This window comes from Heteronotia binoei, chromosome 1, assembly GCF_032191835.1.
Source record: "Heteronotia binoei isolate CCM8104 ecotype False Entrance Well chromosome 1, APGP_CSIRO_Hbin_v1, whole genome shotgun sequence".
Taxonomy (NCBI): Eukaryota; Metazoa; Chordata; class Lepidosauria; order Squamata; family Gekkonidae; genus Heteronotia; species Heteronotia binoei.
The window spans coordinates 46,055,811-46,083,706 of NC_083223.1; the positions used below are offsets into that span (position 1 = coordinate 46,055,811).

General features: G+C 42.1%; 1 protein-coding gene across 5 annotated transcripts in view; it reads right to left on the reverse strand.

The window, feature by feature from the left end:
* Positions 1–27,896, reverse strand: part of GREB1 (growth regulating estrogen receptor binding 1) — a 117,109-nt gene that overhangs the window by 80,287 nt on the left and 8,926 nt on the right. For all 5 annotated transcript variants that reach the window (XM_060233837.1, XM_060233820.1, XM_060233828.1 and 2 more), the window contains exon 2: positions 493–653. In XM_060233837.1, coding sequence (XP_060089820.1) covers positions 493–649 — 157 coding nt within the window. In that variant the 5' untranslated portion in view covers positions 650–653. The remainder of the gene's footprint in view (positions 1–492; positions 654–27,896) is intronic.

Sequence of the window (27,896 nt, forward strand, 5' to 3'; positions counted from 1 at the left end):
GCAATTTTTGCTGAACCAGTTAACATACTGTGGATTAGAATCACAAAAGAAATCTGTTAAAGAAGTTTTACCTCATTCCCAGATAGCAGGAATGCCAGCCTCAAGGTGGGATTGGGGATCCCCCCACTCCAAATTACAATTCATCTCCAGATTACAGAGATCAGTTCCCCAGGAGAAAATGGGTGCTTTAGAGGGTGGACTCTATGACAATGTATGCCACTGAAGTCCATGTCCTCCCCAGGCTCCATCCACAAATCTCCAGGCATTTCCCAACCCAGATCTGGCAACCCTACACTGCCATTCCCTGCTGGTAGCCAAAAAGATAGCAAGAAAAGCTATTATAGACAATGCAGTTTGGGATTCCATAACAGAACCTAAGGCTATAATCTTATGCACATCTGCTTGACAGTAAATCCCACTGAAATCAGTGGGATTTATTTCTAAATAGAAAATGCATATTTAAATATAAGTTCCAAAATCAACACTGCTTACCTTCAAGAGAAGAAAGCTGCTGCTCTGCTTCCAAATACAGCTGTGAAAAAACAGGCCTGGGAACTAAATTGTTTGATCGGAGAGAGGCCTCAATAGAATTATGCAGCACTTCTTCAAAGCGAGTTGTCTTGAGCTGCCCAGCATAAGAATTTCCCATTTTCCTTAAAAATGAGTTCTGAGGACTTTTATTTTTAAAAAAATGTATATTATAATTCCAAACAAAATGAGAGCATCTCTCATAATAGGAACAAATTTGATGTTGTTGATGCAAAAATGAAGGAAAGTCGAAAACATTCACTGGAGAGAACCTGAGGGAAAAAATGTCAGAAAGATATGGTCTCAGACTTCAGTATTTCACCATAAAGACAGCAGGCACTTCTGACGATATTCCTGAAGATGGTTAAAATCAAGTCTAGTTAAACTTCTGGTTTGGAAAACTGACACAACTCAAAGGCCTCCTCCAAATTAAACAGAACTCCAGGGGCAACACTAAAAACTTTTATCCAGGTGTGTAGCTGTGTTGATTTGAAGTAACAGAACAAAAGTTTGAGTCCAGTGGCACCTTTAAGACCAAATGACGTTTAATTCTGAGTATAGGCTTTCAAGGGCATGCACATGAAAGCTTATACCCAGGATTAAACTTTGTTGGTCTTAAAGGTGCCACTGGACTCAAACTATTATTATACCAGCATGCATTTTTATGACTCACCCATTAGACGTATCTTTAGTCTTTCAAGTTTCCCCTGGACGTCTGTTTTTATTTTGTTATAACAAACTAACATGGATTCAAAGGTGAGAGAAAGACTTTTTTTCCTCCAATTCTTTTGATACAGTGATACTGCTTATCATACACAGGTCTGAAAAAATAGACCCAAGATCTATCAGCATTTTTCCTCATTAAGATATTTATTTATGGATCATGTATTTTCTTTCTTTCTTTCTTTCTCTTTCTTTCTTTATATTAAAATATACAAATGGAGAGAGAAAGGCAAGTTATTAAAACAAGAAAACACTGATAGCATTTGCTATCCCTAAATCAATTATTTAAATGTCTAACGAAATGCTTTCAAATGATCTCAGAACTGAGGTGGGGGTGGAATTCACAGAAACATACAACACCGGTTCATCTGTGGAAGAGTTTAAGCACACTGATTTCTATGGGCTTACTGTAATACTCCACATAGAACTGTTGTATTCCTTGGTTCGGCTATTTCAGAGGATTTCCACTGATAATAAGGGGATAATTTTCACACACACCACACTGCAGACCTCTAACTCTCCACTTCTGCTGCTCTTACAGATGCCTCACATCCCAGGAGCAACATGGGGACGGGGGCGGGTTGAGTTGCATTGTAAGGAAGCAAGCAAACAAGTTGCCCTCTGCTGACAAATATCCTTCATCCTTCCATCAGTGGGACTTTGATTGGATCCAACGTTGTCAAACTTACTGTGTTACAATTTTTCTTAGCCATTTGTTAATATTGGGATCCAAGGGTCTAGTTTACAATTTTTAGCTAACATCAACCTAGCCACAAGTGGCATATCCCTAATTAGTTGTCAGAGAACAGAATTCACCTTCTCTCTTTTATCAACCGCAAATATGCATGGATTCAATTGTGAATGCAAATCAATCTGGAATACAAAACACGTGGACTGTTATGTTTTATAGGACCACTAAGATATGATCCAGAACAAATTAGTCATGAGTAAGTGCCACTGAAGGGAGTCTGAGTCCAGTGGCACCTTTAAAGCCAACTGAATGCCACCGAATAGTACAATCTTGACAAGTGAATAAATCCTACTGAATTCATCATGACTTACTTTTGAACTAGTTTTTGCTATGACTGATCTCCCACTACATTTGATTGGACTTAGGCCTGTTTGGTGACCATAGCACTTCCATGTGTGAACAAGCCTTGTAAAATTAAACAACAGTCAGATTTTTCCTCATGGAGAGTGGCAACGGTGTAGGGATTAGTGTGTTTGCCTATAACCCCCACTTGGGTTATAAAGCTCACTGAGTGACCCTGAACCATTCATTTTCTCTCTGCTGCACTTATTCCCCAATAAAACAAGAAACTTATTTCTCAAGGCTGTTGTAAAAATGGAACATTCCCACCAATGTATGCCACTCTGAGCTCTTTGGATACAAATGTGAAGAAATATGAGGAGTGAATATTACAGCACTTCAAACACAACACTTTTCAAGAAGGTCAGTTCATATATTCATCAGTCTATCAACCAGCCTTGAGAAACTGAGTGCTGGGAAACCAAACAGCAAACAGGTATATGCAAACCAGCTCTTTGTTGGATATAATTCTCACTATGCCATCACCAGACTTATGGCTTCTCATCAAAATTAAAAGAATGTATAAATGTCCTGGATCCAGATACTAGATTGCCTGAAAGAGTTAAATAATTTTTAGAACAAAGAAGCAGGAGGGCTTGAACACAGGCAATGTTAACCTGTACTGATGAAATCCCATTACTCTGTCTGTTTGCATGGTGTATCATAATGCGCCTGTATAAATCAATGGTGTGGCCTCATTTGGAGCACTGTGTACAATTCTGATCACGCCTCCAAAAAATATTATAGCACTGGAAAAAGTCCAAAAAGGGCAACTGGAATTAATAAAGGTTTGGAACACTTTCCCTATGAAGAAAGGTTAAATTGCATGGGGTTCACTTGGAAAAACATTGACAGAGGGGTGACATGATAGAGGTTTACAAGATTATGCATGGGATAGAAATGGTAAAGAAAGAAGTACTTTTCTCCCTTTCTCACAATACAAGAATGCGTCGGCACTCAATGGAAATGCTGAGCAGTTAGGTTAAAATGGATAAAAGGAAGTACTTCTTCACCCAAAGGGCAATTAACACATGGAATTCACTGCCACAGGAGGTGGTGGCAACTACAAGCATAGACAACTTCAAGAGGGGATTGGATAAACATATGGAACAGAGGTCCATCAGTGGCTACTAGCCACAAGATATAGATGGAATTCTCTGTCTGGGGCAGTGATGCTCTGTATTCTTGGTGCTTGGGGGGGCAACTGTGGGAAGACTTCTAGTGTCCTGGCCCCACTGGTGGACCTCCTGATGGCACCTGGTTTATTTGGCCACTGTGTGACAGAGTGTTGGACTGGATGGGTCATTGGCCTGATCCAACATGGTTTCTCTTATGTTCTTATGTGTAGTGGTTAGGGTATTAGATTTGGATATGAGAGACCCAGGTTCAATTCTCCACTTTTTTTAAAAAAATTATTCTTTAGGGTTCTAGGCCACCCTTTTCTGTGTCTAGCCCTGACGAGGAGGAGCTGGAAGGGTTAATAGACCTGGAAAAGTTGCTAGCCAGTTCCTCAGCTAAACAAACAGCAGCTGGCCCATCAATCACTTTCCAGGCACCAGTGTCAGCTGTTGACAATCAATCTCCTCCAAGCTCTCCTCCTCCCATCTCAAGAGTTCGTAAGCAGCTCCGGAAAGAACTTTCAGAGCGAAGACATGAGGCACGCCGATGCTTCAGATCTCTCAGCCCAGAGTTCTAGCAAAGTCACTGCCACCCAAGGAGCAGGCTAATTAAGACTCCCATATAGCTCCCACCCAGGACCTGGTAACCTTGTGGAAGCAACAAGTCTATTCTCTGGCTTGCATCCAAGCTCCTTCCTGATCCCTGATCTTGACCTGCTTGATTTCCTTGGCACCCTGACCTTTTGGCTTTTGGACATTGACTTCTGATTTTGGTTTGTGATTCTGCATTGGTGGCTTGGCTCCTGCATGATTTCCTGGGCTTTTACCTTGGACTGGCTTTGGACTCCTGCCAGCCTGCACCTTGAGAACGTGACACCCTGCACGAGGACTCAGAGCAGAAAAAACTCTAAAATAACAATCTAGATCAATTATATTAAATAACATTAAAAATACAAAATTATAATTTTAAACAATTCAAATGGCAAATAAAGTAGATGTTACCACTCCCTAACTTCTGAGGGCAAAGAAGTGGGGCTGGGAACCTGAAGGCACCAGATTATTTACCGTCCTGTGGAGAAATATCTCTGCCTTGCAAATCAAGAGGTTCCCTGAGTGACCTTGGACCAGTCACACATTCTCAGCCTGACCTACACAAAATTGTTGTGAGGGTAAAATGTGGGAAGGAGGGCCATGTAAGCCTCCCTTGAACTCCTTGCAGAAGGGAAGGATAAAATGTACTAAATAAATAAACCTGCAGGAGTTGCATGCATTTAAACCATTTAAACTCAACTTCCGATAAAAGCCAGGCAAATCTGTAACATTTCTGTTTAACTATTCTGTGTGTGGGGTGGGGGGAGAAAATACATGCTGGTGACCCTGAATGTGCTAAGTGAAGTAATAAAACAGCACTAGGAAGTCTGACATGCTGAGCCCACTTTCTTGTGCTATTGAACTCTCCTATCTGCTGCCCAGATTTATGCCTTTCGGCCTCCCTCAAACACAAGTGGGTGGTGCAGGAAAAGGTTTCAAATGCCTGTGAAATTCCAAACAATGATCAGAAATTGACCAGCTCTGTTCTAAAGGCCCCCTGTAACAAGAAGTGGATAAGGAAGGGCAGCAAGTCTGACAGTTCCAGTAACTGATTTTCTGGAAATGCTACTGAGAAATCACACAAAGGTAAGTGAGGAGCAGTGCTTCTTCTAAGCTGAGTTAGCGTGAGCTAGCTCACAGTTTTTGAGTCTCCAGCTCACAGAATTTTGTCTTAGCTCAGGAAGGATGGCCCCAGAGCAAACTAATTTATGCAGCAGCCAAACTGCTCGCTCACAACTTTAATGCCAGTAGCTCACAAAGTAGAATTTTTGCTCACAGGACTCCACAGCTTAGAAGGAGCATTGGTGGGGAGCAGTTTAAGTTTGTGTAATTTGCAAGCAGAAGGATGAAGACCACCTGGTAAGCTTTAATTTGTTTTAAAAAGCTGGTATAAAAGGATCATGAATAAGTGCAAGATTGAAAATAGCTAGTATAATATAAAAGAAAACCTCTTCCTTGCATTTTATATAAAAATAAGAACTAGATAAGGAAGTTTCAAGCAGATTTAGCTTCTGTTGTTGCCCCCAGGTAAGTAGAATCAAACATAAATAGCATTTCTGTGGTTAGCAAAGCGAAAGAAGAAGTCACAAAGACAAAGTGGATCATACGACCGGCTGGCTCCTATCAGGCAAAGAATCCAAATTCAAGTTCAATCATCGCCAGGATTTGTCACTTTTCTTCAGTTCCTTCCAAAGGGAACCACTTGAGTGATATTTGGTGCTGCTTCCCCAAAGAGTTAAGGCTTGCCAAAGGAATATCCTCACAATCATAACACAGGTTCTAACAATAACAAAAGCTGAAGTGACAGTGTGGGAGACTGAAGCAGCAGAACAAATTGGTATCTGAAACTTCCAGCTCAGGTATGCAATTTCTTTCCATTGGTAAAACATTTCCAACTGCTCTAAAATACTCAGTAATTCTTCACTTGATCCAGGTGCTGCTTGAGGTGGGGACGGGTGATTAATAATGTGAGGATCTAACCACATGATACCCTTTCTCCAGGTAATTTCCCTGGTCAAGTTCACAGATGCATTCTGGGAGTTCTTGCCTCCCCAGGGCACATGGGCATGAGTCCTAAGAGAACAACAGCTCACAGGAAGAGGGTGCTTAAGCCTTCTCTCTGTACCATTTTCCTAACTGGAAGCAGCCTTGAGGGGCACTGTTTGCCCTTTTGGGAGTTCCGGATACATCAATGGGTTATATTGTAGGGACTGCTTCAGATTTTAAAAAATAGTGGCAGGGGGAACACCCAAGCACCCTCTCTCTGTATTACTGGAACACATCTGCTGATCCAACCTGGGGACTTGTTTGGGCAAAAAGTATCATGTAGTCAGATCCTCCATTTATATTGCCTGAATGATGCCATTTGTGTTTAGGACTGGTGTGGCATTCATTAATCTTTGCAACTATAATGCAGTGTATCAGATTCCTGCATAGGATAATACAGAAAACCTTTTCCTATGGTACTGTAAGCAGCCAGGGAGAAAACATGAAAGCCCTACTAACTCCTATATCATTCTACTTTTTGAAGAAATTGATCATATAGATTGAATCTTATGAAGTGTATATTGGGTCTGGTTTAGGATGGCTGGACTGGTCAGGCAGCCATCCTAAATCAGAATATTAGCAGAATGTTCCTTCTGAGCTCCAGTGCAGTAGCATGGCCTAGTCTAATGGTTACCACACTATCTCACAAATTGCATAGAGAGCCTTTGTTTTAAGTTAAGAAACCAATACTGGTGGATTTATTTAGTGAAACATAACGTATAACTAGCGGCGAAAAAGAGTGTCTAAACTATTCTATCTAACTGGATGGCTTTGGATTGTAGTAGGCCATTTGCTAAGTTCAGATCAGGGAGACACCATGGTGTTCCTCCTAATGCATGCAGAGAAAAAGAAGGAAGAGGAGGAGAACAAACAAGAAGGAAGTTCCTTGAGTTACATTCTATTGGTTAGAGAGGGTGAGTGAGAGCAGAACCAGACAGGAAGAAGACTGATATGAACCTAGCTATCTGTCTAGCTCTACAGTGTTTGTAGTCTTGGGGGACTGAACAAGATACATCACCAGTCTATTCTTATAACAGTGTGAGAACAATGAAGGTTGCAGATGCAGCCCCTTCCCACTCAGGAACCCTCTGAGATATCTGAAAAGTTGATGATGAATGGACAAACAGCTACACAGCCCCACTGGCTGCAGTCAGAAACGAGAAGTAGGCAAACACTGTTCTTGCATCAATGGGGTTTCTTTTGCAGGCAGGCAGTGAGAGTAATTCCACACAGTTCCCCCTCCTCATTGCTGCCACATATTTGTTTTGTTGTTGCTGCTGTTCATTTGGGTCCCACAACATCCAACATCTATGCTGAACAAGTCTCAGGAGCAAAGGAGAAGGCCAGGATGAAGCCATGTTATGAGCGGCCTTGTGCCACCACTGCCTTTATCACTGCTGAATTTTTCTAAACGCCATTTTATGCCTTGCTGTGGGGATAACTACGTACTTGAATTGAAAAGGTTTACTTGCACCTCGTTACCTTTTTTCCCCTAAAGTCACAGTAATAATTGATAGGCAACTGTGCTCCTTTCCTCAGGGCTTACACCTCAGAAGCATAAAGCAGGATAAAGATTTACCATGTACCCTGCCAAGAAAACCAGGAACTATCTGGGCATGATCATCAGATCCTGACAGTGGTCTTGAAAGGCGTGCAAATTACAGGAGTACAACACAATAATGCCACAGATTATGCCTGTCTCCTGTGTGAGCTCCCCACCCCTATCCCCACTGTGTCAAGTCTCCAACAGTTCAGTGATCAACACCAGGCCATTCAAAATATAGTTTTTTATTGATTTACTGTCAGGTTAGGCTCAATATGGCTCTTGCAAAAACTGGCTTTGGCAAACAAATGCCCTCTACTTATGGAAAAGGAAAGGTCCCCTGTGCAAGCACCAGTCGTTTCCGACACTGGGGTGACGTTGCTTTCACAACATTTTCACGGCAGATTTTTTTTTTACGGGGTGGTTTGCCATTGCCTTCCCCAGCAAGCTGGGTACTGATTTTACTGACCTCGGAAGGATGGAAGGCTGAGTCAACCTTAGGCCGGCTACCTGAATCCAGCTTCCGCCGGAATTGAACTCAGGTCGTGAGCAGAGAGTTCAGACCACAGTACTGCAGTACTGCTGCTTTACCACTCTGCCAATTTTACCTTATGATAAAACCATTATATGTTCAAATTCAAGGCATGAAGCAAGCAGTCCCTCCCCCCTAGTTCTTTCCCAGTTCCCTCCCAGGTGCACACATATTAGACAGAGATGGCCTTGGCCATCCCTGAGATCAGGCAGAAGGAATGCTTCTGTTATTACACAGAGATAGGAACTGGCTAAGTGAGAAGCGACAGTAGCATTCTGGCCAAATGGCAAGAGGCACTCTTGACACATTGTAGCTTTAGAAACTGGCATGGTAGAAATGACCAGGGCATGTATTTTAAAAAAAGAAAGAAAAACATTTAAAAAATGAACTTAGACCAGAATACTACCAGCAAAGCTGTCTCCTATTAAGCCTAGCTGTTTCCCAGTAATGAAACCTGGCATGAAGAACACAGATGCTCTCCACTCAAAACAAAAGTGCTAGTAAGGCAAGCTGACATGTCTCAAAGGAAAGTTGTAGTTATGGATTTTTTTAGCTCCAGCTAGTAAGAAAAGTTTACATATGGTAAAACACTCCAAGTGCCCCCTTCCATTTCCTGTTCTTTTTAAAAATAATATTTTACATCCTTTATTATTTTGGTCAGATATCAGTCAGATGTGAAGGGCTAGATTTCACCTGCATAGCCTATGCTAGGAGCTTTCATTGTTTGTTGCCCAGCAACAAGGATTCAAATTGAGAGATGTCCAGCTTTCAAACGCATCGAGAGTGAGAGAGACACATGCTCAGAGCGGGGAAAGCATCCTTTCCCTTTTAATTTTACACTGAAAAATCAAACTATTTGGAGCAACTACAACAGTTAAGAGGATCAGTATCATATTCCTAAACAGAATTACAAACTTCAAAGTCCACTGAAGTCAGTGGACTTAGGCAGCTGTTACCCTGGCACTGTAAAACAAGTAAGCTGTCTTAACATCTGCACAAATTACAATACAATTGAAAATTCCAAATAAGTAGGATAAAGAGTTGCCTATAGGTCATGCTAAACTGAGGCTGCATAAAAAGGGGCTTGTGAGAGGAGAGAAGACAACCTTTTGAGAGTCTGGGTGGGTCACTAGTTATAGTAGTCAGACTAGGTTCAAGTCCCTGCTCTGCAAGGGAAGCTTCCTGGGTGACCTTGAGCCAGGCACGCACTCTTAGACTAAACCTACCTCGCAGTCTTGCTGTGAGCATAAAATGGAGGAGAAGAGGATGTAAGCCACTTTGCCTCCCCACTGGGGAGAAAGGCATGGTATACATGAATGAATAAAGTTGGTTTAAACATCTGGATAATTGTGCTTTAGGTCATAGGACTGCTAGGAGAATAAACGGCAATTATTAGGGCACAACACATTTTGGTAAAGACATCACAAACAGCATTCTTCAGCTTCACTGCTGAATTAGTGGGTTATGATTCCATGAATATTACAAATAACCTAACAAATTCATCTGCAACGGCAATGCTCTCCTGGAAATGCTCCACTACAACTTAATAATCTTATTTGCTGCTCCCCATCAAAAGTCAGTTTGTCTGTTACTTGTGAATTAAAGAAGTACAATCTTCTTTTATAAAGTAGGTTCTATAGTTTACCAGAGCATTCTGACCACATCTGTTTCAGAATGTGAGCATAACCCATCAGTCTCTTTTGCTAGGTTAACATTTTTTACCATGTTTTGAAATATTATCAATACTATGCTGTTTACTTCTTCAAACCCATCAATAGCCACATTTAGTGCACAGGGACATATGGAGGAGGAAACTCCTTCGAATGTGTGGGTTTCAGGTCATGGAGGACTTTAAAGGTCATAACCTGCACCTAGACTTGAACTTACAAACAGACTGGTAGCCAAGGTACTTGTTTCCAAATTGGTAACATATGTTCCCAGTGGCTAGCCCCTGACAAAAGATGGACTGCTGCATTCTGGACCAGTCGTGGTTTCCCAGTTGTCTTTGAAAGCAGCCCCATATACAACATGTTGCAGCATGGCCGGATCAGCTGGGTCTAGGTAATGACAGAGTTGGTGGATCAAATGCAACTGACAGAAGGCTCTGCTGACCACCATGCCAGCTTGCTTTTCAAACAACAAGGCAAGGTTCATGAGCATCCCCAAGCTCTTAACACCACTTCATCTTTGACAAGTGGATTCAGTCCCTCTTGAATAGCAACCTTCCCAGCCAGCATTACATCTTTCTTGTCTGGATTCAGCTTCAGGTTGCTCTGCTGTAGCTACCAGACCACAGCCTCAAAGCACCTATTCAGAACCAAGATGGATGCAAGACAGAGGCTGGGTACAGAAAGGCAGCTTCGGATGCATCAAATTGTGCCGCCCCAAACTGGAGTGGCCAAATCCCAATCAGCTGCTCCCTCACGATGTGCCTATATCACACAGGGGCACTTTGGAACATTAACATGGTTGCTGCTTACCAGACCCTTAGTGCAGTTTGGGTTTCTTTTTTTTCCCTTACATTTCTAGTGGCCATGAGCTCTGGGAAACCTGGAGTCAGATGGGCGGAAAGATGAATGGAGTGTGGCAGAAGAATTTGCTACTACTTCCCAAGTGGTAGCTATTTGATCTGTCTCAGAGACGTCAGAGGGCGGGGTGAGTGTGAGAGTGAGACAGGTGGCAGCTGTGCCTGTCTGACCTTGCTTTTTTAATCTGCCTCCTGGCCGTCCCTATGTCAGCTCAAATTGGCCATCTGAATTCAGCCAGAGTCTTGGATAATGAAATATAGAGTTGGGTTTCACCTGCATGTTGATGATCCCTAATCCCAAAGCTCCAGACAATCTAATTCAGAGGCCTCATATATATAGTACGGAGCATAAGTGAGAGAACAGAACCTTGTGGCCCTCCACAAGACATCTTCCACCCAGCTGATTCTACATCTCTTGTGTCTGGTCACACAATAAAGAGTGAAACCACTAAAGTCAATAGATAAGAATGGTGCGGTCAACTATGTCAAAGACTGCTGAGAGGTCCAGAAGTACCAACAGGGAAGATGGTGCCCTGTCCTACTTTAAATACAGATTGCCCACCCATGTACTAAAACCTTCTTGGTACCAAGCCCAAGCCTGAACCCAGACAGAAATGAATGAAGGGCAGATGTGTCACCCAGGAGGAAGTCATGGAGCTGATCTGACACCACATGCTCCATCAACTTCCCTAGAAAAGGTAAAGCGAAGACTGGCCCACATGTCAGTCTGATGTGTGTGAGGAAAGAAACTTTGGGGGCAGCACAAAAAGGAGATTGTGATTAAAGTCCAGTGCACTTTTTTTGCAATGAAAATCAATCTCCATGAAATATAATTCTAAAATGTTACAAGGCAGATATTGCCTATGTTGCCACATAAGTGTTGCCACATTAGACTCCCCAGACTGAAGGAATGTTCAAGGCTGAATGAAGAAACATTTTGGCCTTATATAATATCCCTGAAATAAAGGACATCTCTTCTCCTATTTCCAGTATGGAAAAAGAAAACTAATAATGACACTCCAAATAATACTGGCCTTAACCATTGTATTATTCAATCTGGAAGATTTACTTATTGTTTTTTGCCTTGAAATGAGGACGGCCAATTCCCAGACACCCAGTCATGGTGTTTGCTTTTTATTCCATCCTTTGAGAACAGCTCCAAAATCAATTGGCTGTAAGTCTGGTACTGCTAACACTGGCTGAAAGGTAATATACGATATGGCTATAAATACATTCAAGCAATTGAGTTGTATCCTGTAAATGTCCTGATGGGCCTCCCCTACAGGAAACACTGTATTCTAATGCAGATTTATTGGGTTTCCCTACAGCATCTCATAAATGCTGCAGGTGTTACTTGAGAAGAAAAAAAATGACTTTTAAGTGTCCCTGACTGGCTGTTCTCCTGCCTGTGTAGTGCAGACCCAGATGCCTGCACTTGCCCATCCAACAACTCATTTCTGTCTCTTCTTCCTCTGATCAGCGTGAAAAAACCACTATCACATTTCTTGAAAAAAATTACCTCAAAACAAACTGAGCTTGTTAAGCAGTAGGGCAAAGCTTAATAGGGGGTTACAGCAGATAAAAACAAGGACAGTCATTGGCCTGAGTGAAAACTACATTAATCGCCAGTTTGCTCTAAACTTGAGGATTGTGATTTGCACCAATATCCAATTCCAGAGTCAAACTGGGGATTTTATGTGTGTGTGTGCGTATGCATCCCCTGAATTTAAAATGAATTTAATATAAAACCAAAATTCTCTAGCATGTAAACATCATCTCTTCTTATATATAGTCCCCCCCCATGCTAACAAGATTATACTGTGTACTATAGAACACAAGATATTTTTAGCATCATTTGTGAAAAGTCTTCTAGGCAAAGTTAAGCATTTGTATTTATCATGGTTTTCATCAGGAGCAAACAAACACATTAAGGCTGTAGTACTAAGTATACTTCCCTAGGAGTAAGTCCCACTAAATAAAATGAAACTTACTCCTGCGTAGACCTGTCAAAGCTTGGTCACTAATTCTCCCACTGAAAGCAACTGGATTTAATTGTGCTTTGTTTTTGTTTTTTGGGGGGGGGAGGGGTTTACTGAATGTTGTCCATATACTGTTAAGATTTAAATGCCACGATTGTTCAAATACTCCATTTTGAAACTGTAGTTCTGCAAAGCAGCTTACAGAGTTCTCTTGAACTTTAGAGTCATTAGTCCAAAGCAGGGCCATAGCCTGCTGGCTACTGCCCTGGCCCATAGGAACCTATTGTTTTCCCCATCCTCAAAAAAAAAAAAGGTTTAGCTGCTTCTGAAAACAGCAAAGCTGGACTGAGCAATAGATGAAACAGGCATTCCATTCTCACCTCAGCTTTGAATCATTTGTGGTTGAGAACCAATGACTCTTAAATTCCCCCAGCTGTAATAGTAAGAGTATGGACAACCTCCCTCACACGAGTTACTGTGAAGACGAATAACTGAAGTCTATAAAATACTCTGCTCATAACTGTGCACCATCATATGAACAATCATTTTCAAAAGTCTCACAGGAATGTGGTCTATCTAAACTGGGATAAAAATGTAAACTTAAGTCTATGGAAAACCAGCATATTAGAAAGGTACTCAGTCCAAAATTTGGAATTGCAAGCCTTTCCTTCCCCAATATTGTTTTAAATCTATAATTACTTAAAATATTAAAAAGTGTTTCCAGATCTTTTTTGTTGTTGTTGTTTATTTCAGGGGTGGCCAATGGTAGCTCTCCAGATTTTTTTTTTTTTGCCTACAACTCCCATCAGCCCCAGCCAGCATGGCCAATGGCTGTGGCTGATGGGAGTTGTAGGGAAAAAACATCTGGAGAACTACCGATGGCCCCCTTGGTATTTGTTTCTGAGTTCTTCAGGCATATGGTAATGGTTCTCACACTTTCCTTTGTAAATCTGTAGGCTAGAATTTTAATGAGATGAGAAAATCTGAACATTGGCGCTGAAGCAATCAATGCTTTATGAAAATCCATAGCTATTAAAATCAAACATTTCCTTATAATAGAGGTTGTAGGTAGCCACCATGGCCAAAACAAAATCCAAAAATAAAGCTATGTAACATCTTAGGATAGGATACTCTTCTAAGTACAATCCAAGTTTACATTTACCACACACAAAATTCAGGGTATGGTAAAATTAAGAGAATAAGTATTATAAATTAGTAAAATACTGCAGGATACAGCTGTCAGTGTTACTGAATGTGTCTTGGGTACTATCCTGTGTGCTGAAAATTAAACTAGTCCTACAAGGACTCCTAATAAAGAAAATGTGACTCTGAAGTGTTTATTTGTTTTTCTGGCAAGTGTATTCCTTGGATACAGAGAGAAAATCCCCCACCACACACAATAATCTTATTAATGCTTTAAACTGTGTTTCAGCACACTTCCTCCCTTCCACCACCAGTTTATCTCAGAAATTTATAATTCTGTGAGACAGTATTAAAAGTTCTGAGTTAGAAGCCCTGTTTCCACTTGTAGGGCTACAACTGGAAAGGAAGCAAAATTAAGGGTAATGACCAGCTAAACTAATTGAATTCTGTAATTATTTCATATTCCAAGACTCAAAGTATCAGCATCAAGGACTAGTATGTACATTTTCCCAAAATGGAGGGGGGGGGCTGTGGGGGGGGGGTTAGTAGACCATGCAAGACAGAAGATAGCCTGCCACTGGACCAGGTAATCAAGCCGTTTGCAAGATTCTTTGGAAAACCTCAGTGAAATCAGGTGCATGGAAACAGTGAAATCAAACACAAATATTTACACACACCAAAACATACCGTAACTTGCAGAGATGAGCCATGCAGGGTCCGAAAATCACACCCTGCAAGTCAGTCCCATGGCCTGAACCATTATATGAACTGACTGAGCCCTGCCGAGCTTGGAAGGGTGGCTAGTTAACAGCTGCCAACTCTGGCTTTGCTTGAGTTTACCTCCCTTTGATAGAGAGCCTGTCAGCCTGACTGAGTAACCTTCTGGAAACAAGCACAGTGTGCAACTGAACACTTGGTCAGGTCATCGTGACATGAACATTCTTCTGTGACAGCAGAACAGAGGAAGGATTCAAAGCTATCTCTCTTCTGTGGCCACAGCAGAAACAAAATAAGGACTCCACCACAACCTAGCAAGCTGTTGTATAATTTGTGTGCCCAATGGGCTAGATGATAAATAGCATGCTCCCCCCCTCCATGTCTTATTAACACTGAAGTGTTGTGCTAGGTCACGGTGCTCCCAGTCAAGCACTACCCAATCTGTCAGTCTAAGGCACTATGAACATCAACAACTGCCCCCCCCTCCCTTTTTAAAGGAACAGGGCTGAGTTTTGCACTGCACAGACATCTTCACAGTACTGTGTATTGTGTGTTTTAAGTGTTCCTCATCACACAGAAGAAAGGATTCACAAATAAACAGAAGTTAGGAATATAGCTACATCAAATGTGAGCTAAATTGTGTACAATTTGTGTACAGTTCTGGTCACTGCACCTTAAAAACGGCATTATAGCATTGGGGAAAGTGCAGAAAAGGGAAACTGAAATGATTAAGGGGATGGAACACTTTCCCTATGAAGAAAGGTTAAAGAGGTTAGGGCTCTTTAGCTGGGAAAAACCACTACTGAGGAGTGAAATGATGGAGGTTTACAAAATTATTCATGGGATAGAGAAGGTAAAGAAAGAAGTACTTTTCACCCTTTCTCACAATACAAGAACTCATGGGTACTTAATGAAATTAATGAGCAGTAAGCTTAGAACAGATAAAAGGAAGTCATTCATCCAGAGAGTAGTTAACACATGGAATTCACTGCCACAAGAAGAGGTGGCAGTTAAAAGCATAGACAGCTTCAAGAAGGGACTGGATAAACATATGGAGCAGAGGTCCATCAGTGGCTGTTAGCCATAAGGTATAGATGGAGCACTCTGTCTGGGATAGTGATGCTCTGTATTCTTGGTGCTTGGGTGGGGGGGGGGGCAACAGTGGGATGGTTTCTGGAGTTCTGTCCCTCCTGGTGGACCTCCTGAGAGCACTTGGGTTTTGACCACTATGTGACACAGTGTTGCACTGGATGGCCACTGGCCTGATCCAACGTGGCTTTGTCTTCTCTTATGTTCTTATGAATCGCATCTTTGGCCTCTTGTGTAAGAGCAAGAGTACGTGGAAAAGAGTTTCACTGTGTTTATTTAGGGGAAGATGGGGATTTATGGACTAAGGATGGGTTTTCATTAGGAAATCTTATTACTGTCCCTCAACAAGAATGGAGTTTGGTCTCAGGGCTCTGAGAAAGCTTCCCTTGATGACACAAAAGTGGGAATGATGGGAGGGGTGGAAGGTCTGGGCACTCAGAAGCCCAATATGCATGTTTTTGAAAGTGTGCCAAGATTGCAGTCCCACAATTGTGCTGCAAATGTGACTTGTTGTGTTTTCAAATCAACATTTCTTGACTACTACTGCAAATTCACTTTTATACAAATGTCACAAGGTGTGTGTGGTAGTCCTTCCCTTCCTACATTTTGGAAACCCTGGCATAGTGTGCCCCTGGCCAGAAGGCAACTTGTCTGAGCCCTAGGAGGTCACCACGATTTGGGTATCTTACACCAGGTTACCACTGCATGTGTCCCTCAGCCCCATGTGAAACTTAGTTCTGCACCACTACTATTAATGCGTCTGCCTCTACATACCTATAGTTTCAGGCACTGTAATAATGGACTTCTCTGCAGGCACCAACTAGGCAAGCACCAGCAATACAGCACTGCCAGATGCTAGCCAAGCCAAGGATATTAACAGGAGAAGTAACTGACCAGGCAGCTGGACAGAAAGTATTATTTCCTTAAAGATAAAGGCAGTTCCCTTGCAAGCACCAAATAATGGTCAACCCATGGGGTGACATCGCATTTCCTAGCCAACAGGAGGCCAAGCTGACCAGGGCCAGGGCCTTCTCTGTTGCAGCTCCATGCTGGTGGAATGAGCTTACTGAGGAGGTTAGGGCCCTGTGGGATCTCTCTCAGTTCCACAGGGCCTGCAACACTGTGCTCTCCCACCAAGCCTTTGATAGATAAGATTGGCGACTGCAACATGAATGAAGTGATCTGAACCACCCTGAAGCACAGGCCTGACCTTATGATTTTTTACAGAACATCTGGATGTAACAGTTGACAATGAAATTAGATACGTGAATGGATAGGCAGTTATCTGCCATCATTAAATATACTTTCATTGTAAGATCGTTATAGCACCTGTAATATCTTAATGTTTTCATATATTATGTCTGTTTCTGTTTTAATTGGTTTTATGTAATGTTTTACTGATATGAAAGCCACCCTGAGCCTGCTTCAATGGGGAGGATGGAATATAAATCTAAATTAAAAATAAATTACAACAACCTTTATTGGCATAACAGCAAAGATGTGCACAATCAGCAAGGGAGCAAACATATATTACCCCAACATTTGAAACATTCCTCTCCTCTTAGAAGCACAGCACAGATATTTAGTCACAGTCTCAATAATCTCAGGGTTATGAGTAGGACAAGGGGCGATGCATGTACCGCTGCTTTTGTAAAAAATAAATATTCCATGAAGGGGGATTTCTGTGAAGAACAAATCCCTGATAATTATAGCTTGGGTGGCACTAATATGTGTACTGCTGGCTTTGCTGTTATGATTATCTTTGCTCATTAACAACCTATCATTATGCAGATGTGATCCCTATGATGTACTAATCCCATATTACAAATGTATCTATGACTACTAACACCCATTGTACTTCCTAAACATTTAGTGCTTTGTATGGTGGGATGGGATGTTCCAGGCTCACAGGTGGAAAGGGAGTGTGAGGAGACAACTATAATCTGATCTCTCTGAGCAACGCTGATTTGGACCAACTGAATTGGGAAGAGCATGTGGTATGTGACCTTGATGGGGAAGAATACTGAGGCCTGAGAAAAGATTTTATACAAATTAATTCAAATGACTTTGGCAGGCACAGGAAAACGGGGAGCTGTTACTTCAGAAGGTATAATTACTGGGGGAGGGGGACTACCTAGCCGCTTTAGTCTGGCAAGACACAAGTCTTGCAAATTGCATGCTGATAATGGTTGCTATCTGATCTATTAATAATGCTTCTTATGCATATACTCAAGGAGTCTTATGATAGTATCTGGGCAAAACCTTACAATTTCCTTTGAAAGTGCCCCTATTGCCTTCAGGTGTAGATCCCCTTCCCAGTTTTGCTGCTTCTCTTGCTCGCCTCCAGGATGGCCCCTTATTTTTCTTTCCCACAACAACTATCATTTAGGGGCCTTGCCACTACCCCAAGGTTTGTTCAGCAGTGGGGGTACTAATACCTGGCGGCTAACGGATTCCTGTCTTGAAAGGTAGCAAAATCAGTATCCACATTCACCATCTTACCAAAGACAGAAAAGGCAGGAGAATATTGGAAGGGCTTCAGCTTCTGACATATATGGCCAACAGGTTGGCTTGACTGGTCACAAATAAAAAGTATGCATTTGTTCCTCTTTTTTCCTCCTCATGCATCTGTAACATTCTTTACAACTGTAGTCTATCTACATGTTGGACAAGATTTAGTTCATCAGGTATGTGGACTAATGATAGTCTTCACTTCCTGGCTCATTTTATTATAACTTTATTTTTATAAGTGACAAACAAATTGTCACATTACTATAAATAAAAGTGAATGTCACCACACAGAAGCAGAACTGTCACTCTAATACTGGATGTACTTATAATGGTCTTGTGACTACCAAGCATTTGACATTATAGCCTGGCCCTGTTTATGCTTGCTTGAAAGACCCTTCCCATTAGTTTCTGGGGATTTCTTTTCCAGGAGGTATGCCAAGGAGAAAACATTTGTACTAAATATATTTGCATATCTGAAAACTGCCATTGAATTGTTTTTATATGGCTTGCATAGGAAAGCAATCATCTTTGTTACAAGGAAATATCACCATTTGCATCTTCTCAATAGAATTTGGGACTATGGAATATCCCCTGAAATCACACCCTCCAACACCCTCTATTTACAATCTGCAAGTGCCCTTCTCCTGCTCCAGTCATATTGCTGAAATGCCATATGCCACCTGCCATATGTTCTAGTTTCCTCTGCACTAGCCAATTCTCTACCAATTAAAATACTAGAGATGAACCAATTTCCCCCATTCTGTTGTGCTGCCATCAGGCCCCCATTTTGGCACCCCCCACCACTCACTACCTTGAAGACATGGGATCAGCAGCTTCTACCTGTGAAATGCTATGTATAGAGTTATAAGGCTGTATATTTGGTGGCATACTAATTTGCAGGTATTTACACATATACGTATTTGCTAGAAGTAAAATGAATTGATTCCCGCTTAGATTAAAAATGCCATCCTAAACAGAGTTATACTCTTCAAAGCCCATGAACAATTCGGGCAACTCAAACAAACAACATTTTAACAAAGCACCCCCAAAAGCAAAAACAGGGATAAAATATGAACACTATTCTATCAGCGTTAGGTATAAAAAAAGGGACTGTTTCGGGTAAACAGGGACAGCTTACCCTGTCTATGATAACAGAACCAACATTCACCAATGCTATGCTGCTTCCAGGTGTCAGAAACCATCTGCAGTTAGTTTATAAAGGAAATGAGACAGGAAGTCCCCTGCTTGCATAATACTTCTCCTCCTCCCCACACAGGGCTGGGAAACTGAAGACTTCGCCACTCCATCAACCTGATGCAACATCCAAACAGCAGATCTCTTGCCTACAAACCAGGAGTGAATGTGACTTCAAAGCTTGGATTATAAGCAAGAGAACTAACCACAATTTGGTTTTTCACACAATCTAAATGTCAAACGGTGATTACACAAAATCAGGAGGTCTTCAGTTATATGCAGTTATATACAAGGAGAAGAGGGAATGAAAGAAGCATGAAACCCAGATAACTTCTAGGACAGTCATACTAATCACAAACTCAGTGAAGTTTGTTTGTGATGTCTGAAATGCAGCTCTAATGCCAAGATTTCAACTAAGCACATCTGTTTCAGTTTCTGCAGTACGGTAATTATCAGCTGACAAAAAGCTGTAATAATTTCATTCCAGAAAGAAAGTAACTAGTTTCAGATACAACCTGGAAGGAAAATCCATCCTTCTTGGGGGGAAACAGGGATCTCCCCCACCAAGCATGCAGCAAGGCGGCACCAATTAATCTACCTTAATCTGCAATTAAACCCCTACTAGTGGACTGATGCACCAGTTGATCTATTGAAGTTTTTCGGTGCCAATGTTTGTGCTGTGGATGCATTGCAAAAACAAAGAAAAAGACATGTGAAAGAAAATACCATAGACGGTTATAAACTTGCTGAAAACTTACAAAGTAGGCTAGTTTCTGTTCCTAAACCTTTTTTTTTTAACCCACAGTAGAGCACACAAGTGCTGAAAAATTATTTTATAGCAAAGGTCATTCTGACCTAAGGAGGGGGGGAAACTTATAATTGCTGTGACATACAATGATGAATCACGTCTAAGCAGACCCTTCCATTCTTTTTTCAATACAATGCATTATTAAATAGACAGATTATTTGACATATGGTACAGCCTTTGCCAGAAATAGAATATTTGGCTCTGTATTAGAACATGGGTACCAGTTACATGAAGCAAACTACCAGTGGGTTCTGCAGTCATAGCATCAGCAACTGCACACCCTTCCAGATCTAATAGGAAAGGAATTTCAAATCATCACCACCATCATTATCATCATCATCACAGTGTTCATTTTGAATTGATTCATCAGTGCCATTAATTAATCACTGAAAACTTTACAAAGCAATTTAAAATGGCTTCTTGCTTAATTTGTGGGGTGTTTGACTTGGCCACAGCTTTATTTTGGCTGAGAAAGATTCAACCCTTCCCCATGTCCAATTCTTTCTTGCAGCAACTTGGAACATGTTCCAGAGGAATGATTTTGACAGAGAGATTGTAAAAAACAAAAATAAACAAACAAAAAACCAAGAGGATAGGGGAAGATACTACTACCAAGGGGAGTCAAATGATAAGTGACTTAATTTACTGTGAAGCACATAATAAAAACAAGATTCAGTACAAACTGGCAAAAAACAGGAATGGAATGATGATGAATTCAGAAAGCAGGATGAAGAGGGGACACAGAACTGCTTTCTGTAGTGAGCTAGCTAAGATTTACCTTCCTAGGTCCAGCAAACTTGCATAATGCCAGTAGTCGTCATCTATAGCTCTCAGCTAATGTCTTGAAGATTTCTTGCCTGTCCTGGATGTCTCATAGTCTAGGAAGAATTCCTTTCTTTGCTACACCCTCCCCCCCCCACCCTCGGTGAAGCAACTACTCACCAGAAACAATGGACCACCAGAGATTACTATCAGAACTCAATGGGCTACCAGAGACTACTCATGAACTACTCTCAGAACAAACCCCAATGCCAACTCTGCCTCTATTGCTTCTCAGGTAACTTTGTTATAGGACCCAACCAGTGCCGGATTAAACCCTGTGGAGGCCCCTAGGCAGTTGAAATCTTGCTGGGGGGGGGGGGGACCTTGCCAATTATCTCCTAATATCTCCTGCAGGCACCTTCTCAAAAGCCCCTTTGACAAAGCTGTGGGGGAGTGGCAGAGAGAGTCAAACCAGCCCGGCGGCCCATAGGCCAGTGCCTACTCAGCCTAATTGTTAATCCAGCCCTGGACCCTGCAACGTTGAATAAACCACTAAAGACTCATTTATCAGCATATCTGCTAATGCCATATCATATATATTATATGTGCTCTTCTGCCATTTACACTGACAAAACTAGACTGTGCCTATGGAGGAAAATAAGGGACTCAAATCAGAGTAGTTTTTTTTTTTAAAGGAACCATTTCAATATCTGCATAGTCAGTAACATATCTGAAAGTTGTAATAGTTCTGCAAATAGTTTCAAAGGAAGACTCCAACACAAAGCCACTGAGATGGAATTCATCTGCAAATCTGAAACACCACACTTAACACTCAGGAGGATCTGGGAGCGTAGCTTGATCACTAGAGTAATTGTCCTTCTTTGGAAATTTACAATTAAGAATTTTTTCATATCCAAGAGGTTCACAGAATTTCAAAATTGGAAAGGCAGTCAATGGTTTTCCACCCCTAACACAGAAGCATGTATTCTTATCTAGCACCCCTAACAGATCAAATGGTGTCTACTATGTAACCATAATGGCTCAGGAGGGCATTAAAAAAATGACGTAGGGCTATGGTAAAATGGAACTGGTTAGGAAGATACTTTTATAAATGGAACATAACTGTAGTCTGTATGCCACTCTTTAATATATGTAGTATTGTGCTCTTACTGCATTGTTTTTGTAATTCCATTTTTGCAATGTTAGGATGTAATACATTTAGGAGTCTTTTCCACTGCTTTTCTTCTAAAGAGAACCCTCTTCCCAGATGTTCTGCTGAAGTGCTACTTGAAGGAGGGGCATTCCCTTGATGAGCGAGCCAGGTTGCCACTGAGGCATGTCCAAATACACTTCTGGTTGAAAATAATGCAATGTAAAAGAATGACATACGCACAAACATACACATGAAGCTACCTTATACTGAATCAGACCATCACCCATTAAGATCAGCATGGTCTACTCCAGGGGTAGGGAACAGTGGCTCTCCAGATGTTTTTTGCCTACAACTCCTATCAGCCCCAGCCATTGGACATGCTGGCTGGGGCTGATGGGAGTTATGGGCAAAAAACATCTGGAGAGCCACTGTTCCCTACCCCTGGTCTACTCAGACTGGCAGTGGCACTCTAGTGTCTCAGGCAGAAGTCTTTCACATCACCTACAGTCAGGTCCTTTCTATTGGAGATGCCAGGGACTGAACTTGGGACCTTCTGCATACAAAAAGATGCTTTACCACTGAGTCACACCCCCTCCCCTCAGAGCACTGAGATGGCGTTCATATGCACATCTGTTTGCACATCTAAATGCAAGGAAGTGTCTGGTTTGCCTTGGCCATAGGGATGAGCCCACTGTCCCCTACATCACCAGGCACCTTGAAAACAGTTTTTCAGCCTTTCACTAAGGCTGGAGGAAAATCACTGAAAGGGAAAGCAGTCACTTCACCAGACTGAAAATGCACCACATGCAACCAACCACTAATCAAGCAATGAATAGTTGTTCCCTTTTCCTGCAAAGGCATCAAAGCAGTTTGAATGGAGGCAGTTTTGAACAGACAGACGGAAACAAGGGAAAGAATAAAGCAGCCCATTCCTTTCCACTGTTCTGCAAGCTTCCTGCAGCTGCTCTTACTTCCAGACTAATCAATGGGAAGATTTCTTTCTGTTCTTTGCCCTCCTTTCACTAATGGTCCCCATTTTAGAATTCCTCCCTCCCATCAAGAAGAGTGACCCATGTCAAAAAGAGTAACAATACTCTCCAAGCATAAAATCTACTACATTTGCAGTACTCACTCTAGACTCCATATCAGGGACAAGACTGACCTCTCATGAATTCAAGGTAAGTTCTTACAATTATAGTTATGGGTCACTGAGTCTGTCCATCTGTGTGCAGCTGTATTATTGATTATATAGTATTCCATCAATGTGTGTAGTGGTTTACAGAATAAAACACCCCAAGAATTTACCCTCCAAAAACTGACATGAAGAAGATAGGCAAGGAAGAGGAGAGAAGTTTTGATAAATGGGGGGGGGGGGGGGGGGAGTCATGTTTGTTCCAGTTATATATATTTAGGCTTTGCTGTTCAGTAAGGACTTTGCAAAAGCTTTGCAGAAAAGAAGAGATTTGAGGGAGGGATCTGAAGAATGTCAGAGAGAAGGTATCACAACGTGCACTGGGAGATAGTTCTAAGAGGAGGGAAAGGAAAGAGTAACTTCATGGAAAAGAGATTTTTGGATGGCTGGGTGGTAAAACCTGAGGACTGTAAGTCACAGGCTGGCTCAGGGTTTTTGCTGGTGCAAGGATTTCTGCCCATGAACATGATCTTCTGGCCTCTCCCTTCCCATGACAGCACAAAATCCTGTTCCTGGGGGATAGGGAACCCCCAGGGATTGGGATAAATAAATACTTCAAGATGTTTCAGGAAGAGGGAGTCAAGAAATCTATGCTCCACAAGCAGAACTTGTGCCAATGGAAATGCTGCACTGGACGCTACCAAATTATCTTTCAGGATTTGAGAGTGGAGAGATAAACAGGACCACGGCAGGCTTGAAAAGGATTGGGAGCTGGAAGGTTGAGAACTGGCTTCGTTGCGTAAAAAAAATGGCAAAAGGACCCTGATCTGGATAGCTCAGGCAAGCCTGATCTCGTCAGATCTTGGAAGCTAAGCAAGGTCAAATCAGGCAAGTAAATGAATAGGAGACCTCCTTGAAAAACCAGGAGTCAGGAGACATGGGCAGGCTTTATCCAGCCACATCTCTAAACACCCTCCAGGCTGCAAGCAGGTGTCAGTCACCAGAAGTCGCCATGATTTCTAGGTGCAGGCACACATACACACATACACACACACACACATAAAATACAAAAAAAAAAAAGCTAAAGGGTGGCATTCATGTTAAAACTTCAACAGGTTCCAGAGGATGAAGCACTCCTTTTGATAAGTTGGGTAAAAGTACCAGGGAGCTTTATATGCCAAAACTAACATCCAAACTGTGCCCATAAAACCACAGGAAAGCAAACAGACATACTGGACAACTGTTCCAATGATTTATTTCCAATTCTGAGTCATTCCTCAAAACATGTGATAAAATTACATTTGAGATTTAAAAAGAAAACCCAACCCACGTAAGACAAATATGTTTTTGCAAAAATTGTAAAAGATGTATTTGTTCCATGACATCTTCAGGAAAGCACTTGGTGACAGGCTGTGGTTTAGCAATCTAGCTATGACTTCTGAAGTCACCTTGTTATTTATGAAAGCTCTGCTCATTAGAAAGAAACCATAACAACCCATAACAAGTTACTGGCCCTAAAATAATACTTTTATATATTTTGTCATGTATCTATTTTATATATTCAATATTGGAAAACCACCGCCTTCCCAAGATTGCTCTGTATGGCGAACTCTCCACCGGCCATCAAAATAGAGGGGCACCAAAGAAGAGGTACAAGGACTCCTTGAAGAAATCCCTTGGCACCTGTCGCATCAACCATCACCAGTGGTCTGACCTAGCCTCAGATCGCAAAGCATGGAGGCACACCATCCACCAGGCCGTCTCTTCCTTTGAGAACGCACGCATAGCTGGTCTTGAGGACAAAAGGAGATTGAGGAAGAATTGCACTGCTACAGCACCAACCCAAAATCAGACTTTTCCCTGCAGCCACTGTGGCCGGACCTGCCTGTCCCGCATTGGTCTTGTCAGCCACCAGCGAGCCTGCAGCAGACGTGGACTATTGCACCCTTCTTAAATCTTCGTTCGCGAAGCCAAGCCGAGAGCGAGAGAGATTTTATATATTATCATGTCCATGCAGGCACAGAAAGCTTCAAGAGGGGATTGGATAAATATATGGAGCAGAGGTCCATCAGTGGCTATTAGTCACAGCATATTGTTGTAACTCTCTGTCTGGGGCAGTGATGCTCTGTATTCTTGGTGCTTGGGGGCCACAGTGGGAGGGCTTCTAGTGTCTTGGCCCCACTGATGGACTTCCTGATGGTGCCTGGGTTTTTTTGGCCACTGTGTGACACAAAGTGTTGGACTGGATGGGGCACTGACCTGATCCAACATGGCTTCTCTTATGTTCTTATTTTATAATTTAATGTTTTTATTGTGCTGTACATCACCCAGAGCCCTGCAATACCAGAGACTGGGTGAGTCATAAGTTTAATAAAATATAAATAAGGTCAAGGATGGGTCACTGTGACGGAAAGCTAGGGGTTAACAGGAAACTGAAGACGCACAGGGCCTGCGTCAGGTGACCTGAGGGTGGGGGCAAAGTGCTCGGCGCTCTCAGGGAGGGAAAGTGGTTGAGTGACAGAAACTGCTGAGGCAGTCATTCAGTCAGTTGGTGTCTGATAGAGTTGGTGCCTGTCAGAAGTCTGTCTGAATTGGAGCCTGGCAGAGGCTGAGAGGGCGGAGCTTAGGACAGTGGCGGGAAAGTCTTCAAGAGAAGAATAGCTGACTGCAAGCTCGACAAAAATAGCCACGAGGGCTGTGTGAGGAACCAGTGTGAGTCAGTCAAGACCGAACGGTCACAGACACCTGTATACACCTCTGGAGATCTAGTGAGGTGGTTGAGGGAGCGGATGTGGGTCTGAGACACCAGAAGAGCTAGGAGCAGAGACTCTAGTCGAGGGGTGAGACTTGGCACATCGTTCCCAAGAGGCCAGACCTTTGCTAGAGGTGGAGAGTGTGTTATATAGGAACTGTGAACTGGAACCTGAGAGACTCAAGAAGGAAAAAGTTTTTGTAAAGCCTGAAACAACTGAGCAACGTGTTAACCTGTGTAAATATCTCCCATATCCCCAAGTTAAAGACTTTGTGTTATAATAAATCTGTGGTTTGAGTTAAAGTTCTCGAGAGCCTATATTTTGGGGGAAAACTAACAAATCTGCTGTAGTCCCCTATGAAGTGAATTCTATTTCCATCAGATAACAAAAGTAGAATACCCCGAAGAGACTGAGTTAAAGAGATCCAGTGAGACCGTGAGGCGGGCGCTGCTATAGTCACATATAAAGCAAAATGGATACAAGGGGGATTTTTTGTCTCTTATTATTCTATAGCTTCTATAGATATTTTTTCTGTCTCTTATTATTGTAGAGCTTCAAGCCTCTCTCCAGGACAATCTATCATAACATGAATGAAATAAAAGACCGGAGGAGTGGGGAGATAAACTTCTGGGACAAAAGCAGTACAGAAGGGAGGGTACTACTTAGACAAAAACTATACTTTAAAGCTATTAAGTTACAATAATGGATTTTATATTCCATACAAACCACATAGGGATAAGTCCTGAACTTTTGTAACGTATGTCAGCTGCACCTGTACAAAACTTGTACATATCAAAATGGTATGAACTAACCAGAACGTACAACTAACCACTACACAAGTTGTACAAGAGCCCGTTTTACAAAACATTCTGGAGTCAATATGTGTGAAGGGATGAAGGAGATTGAAACACAGCAGCAGGTTTTGCTCTAATGTCCTTGTACTCCCTTTAAGGCATATAAAGAGAAAGTGGGTTTCCTTATTACAAGTAGAAACACACACACGTACACACTTGTAAATACATGGTATCTTTATATAAAACTCTCAGTGATTGTAGCCATCTGCAGATGTGACAGTGAAATTCTGTTTCTATGTTTATTTTATTCATTTATTTATTTTATTTATATCCCGCCCTCCCTGCCGAAGGCAGGCTCAGGGCGGCTCACAAACCAAGCGTCGACACAAACACATTAGTGTGACTGGTAAAATAACCAACAGTAAAATATAAAAACACTGAAACAATTGGTTAAAACATTTTGCATGTGCTACCATAATAGCTTCAGGCTGCGATTTAGGGTTGCCAAGTCCCATTCAAGAAATATCTGGGGACTTTGGAGGTGGAGCCAAGAGCAAGGGTGTGACAAGCATAACTGAACTCCGAAGGGAGTTCTGGCCATCACATTTAAAGGGACTGCACATATTTTTAAATGCCTTCCTTCCATAGGAAATAATGAAGGATAGGGGCACCTTCTTTGGGGGCTCATAGAATTGGATCCCCTGGTCCAATCTTTTTGAAACTTGGGAGGTATTTTGGGGAGAGGCACTAGATGCTATACTAAAAATTTGATGCCTATCTCAAAAAAACAGCCCCCCCAGAGCCCCTGATACCCGCAGATCAATTCCCCATCATTTCCTATGGGAATTGTTCATGGAGGTGCATGATGGCTCTGGGGGGCGGGGCTTCCCCTGCCAGCCAGCTGGCTGGGGGAGGGGGGAAGCCTGTAAAACCCTCTGGGACCTGGGGATTGGGAAGCCTACTGCGATTGAATTCTGGGGGTTAACTGTACTCAGAGGCCTCAGGATCGCCATAGCGTGGTAAGATAGGCCATTGGTGGTGTTCTTATGGGCCAGTCCAGTTGCTGCAGTTGTTACCATCATGTGAATGCCTGGCGGAAGCATGCCTTTCTGAAACCCCCATCAGTTATGCAGTTCTGATTAATGGCATCTTAAAGCAACGTG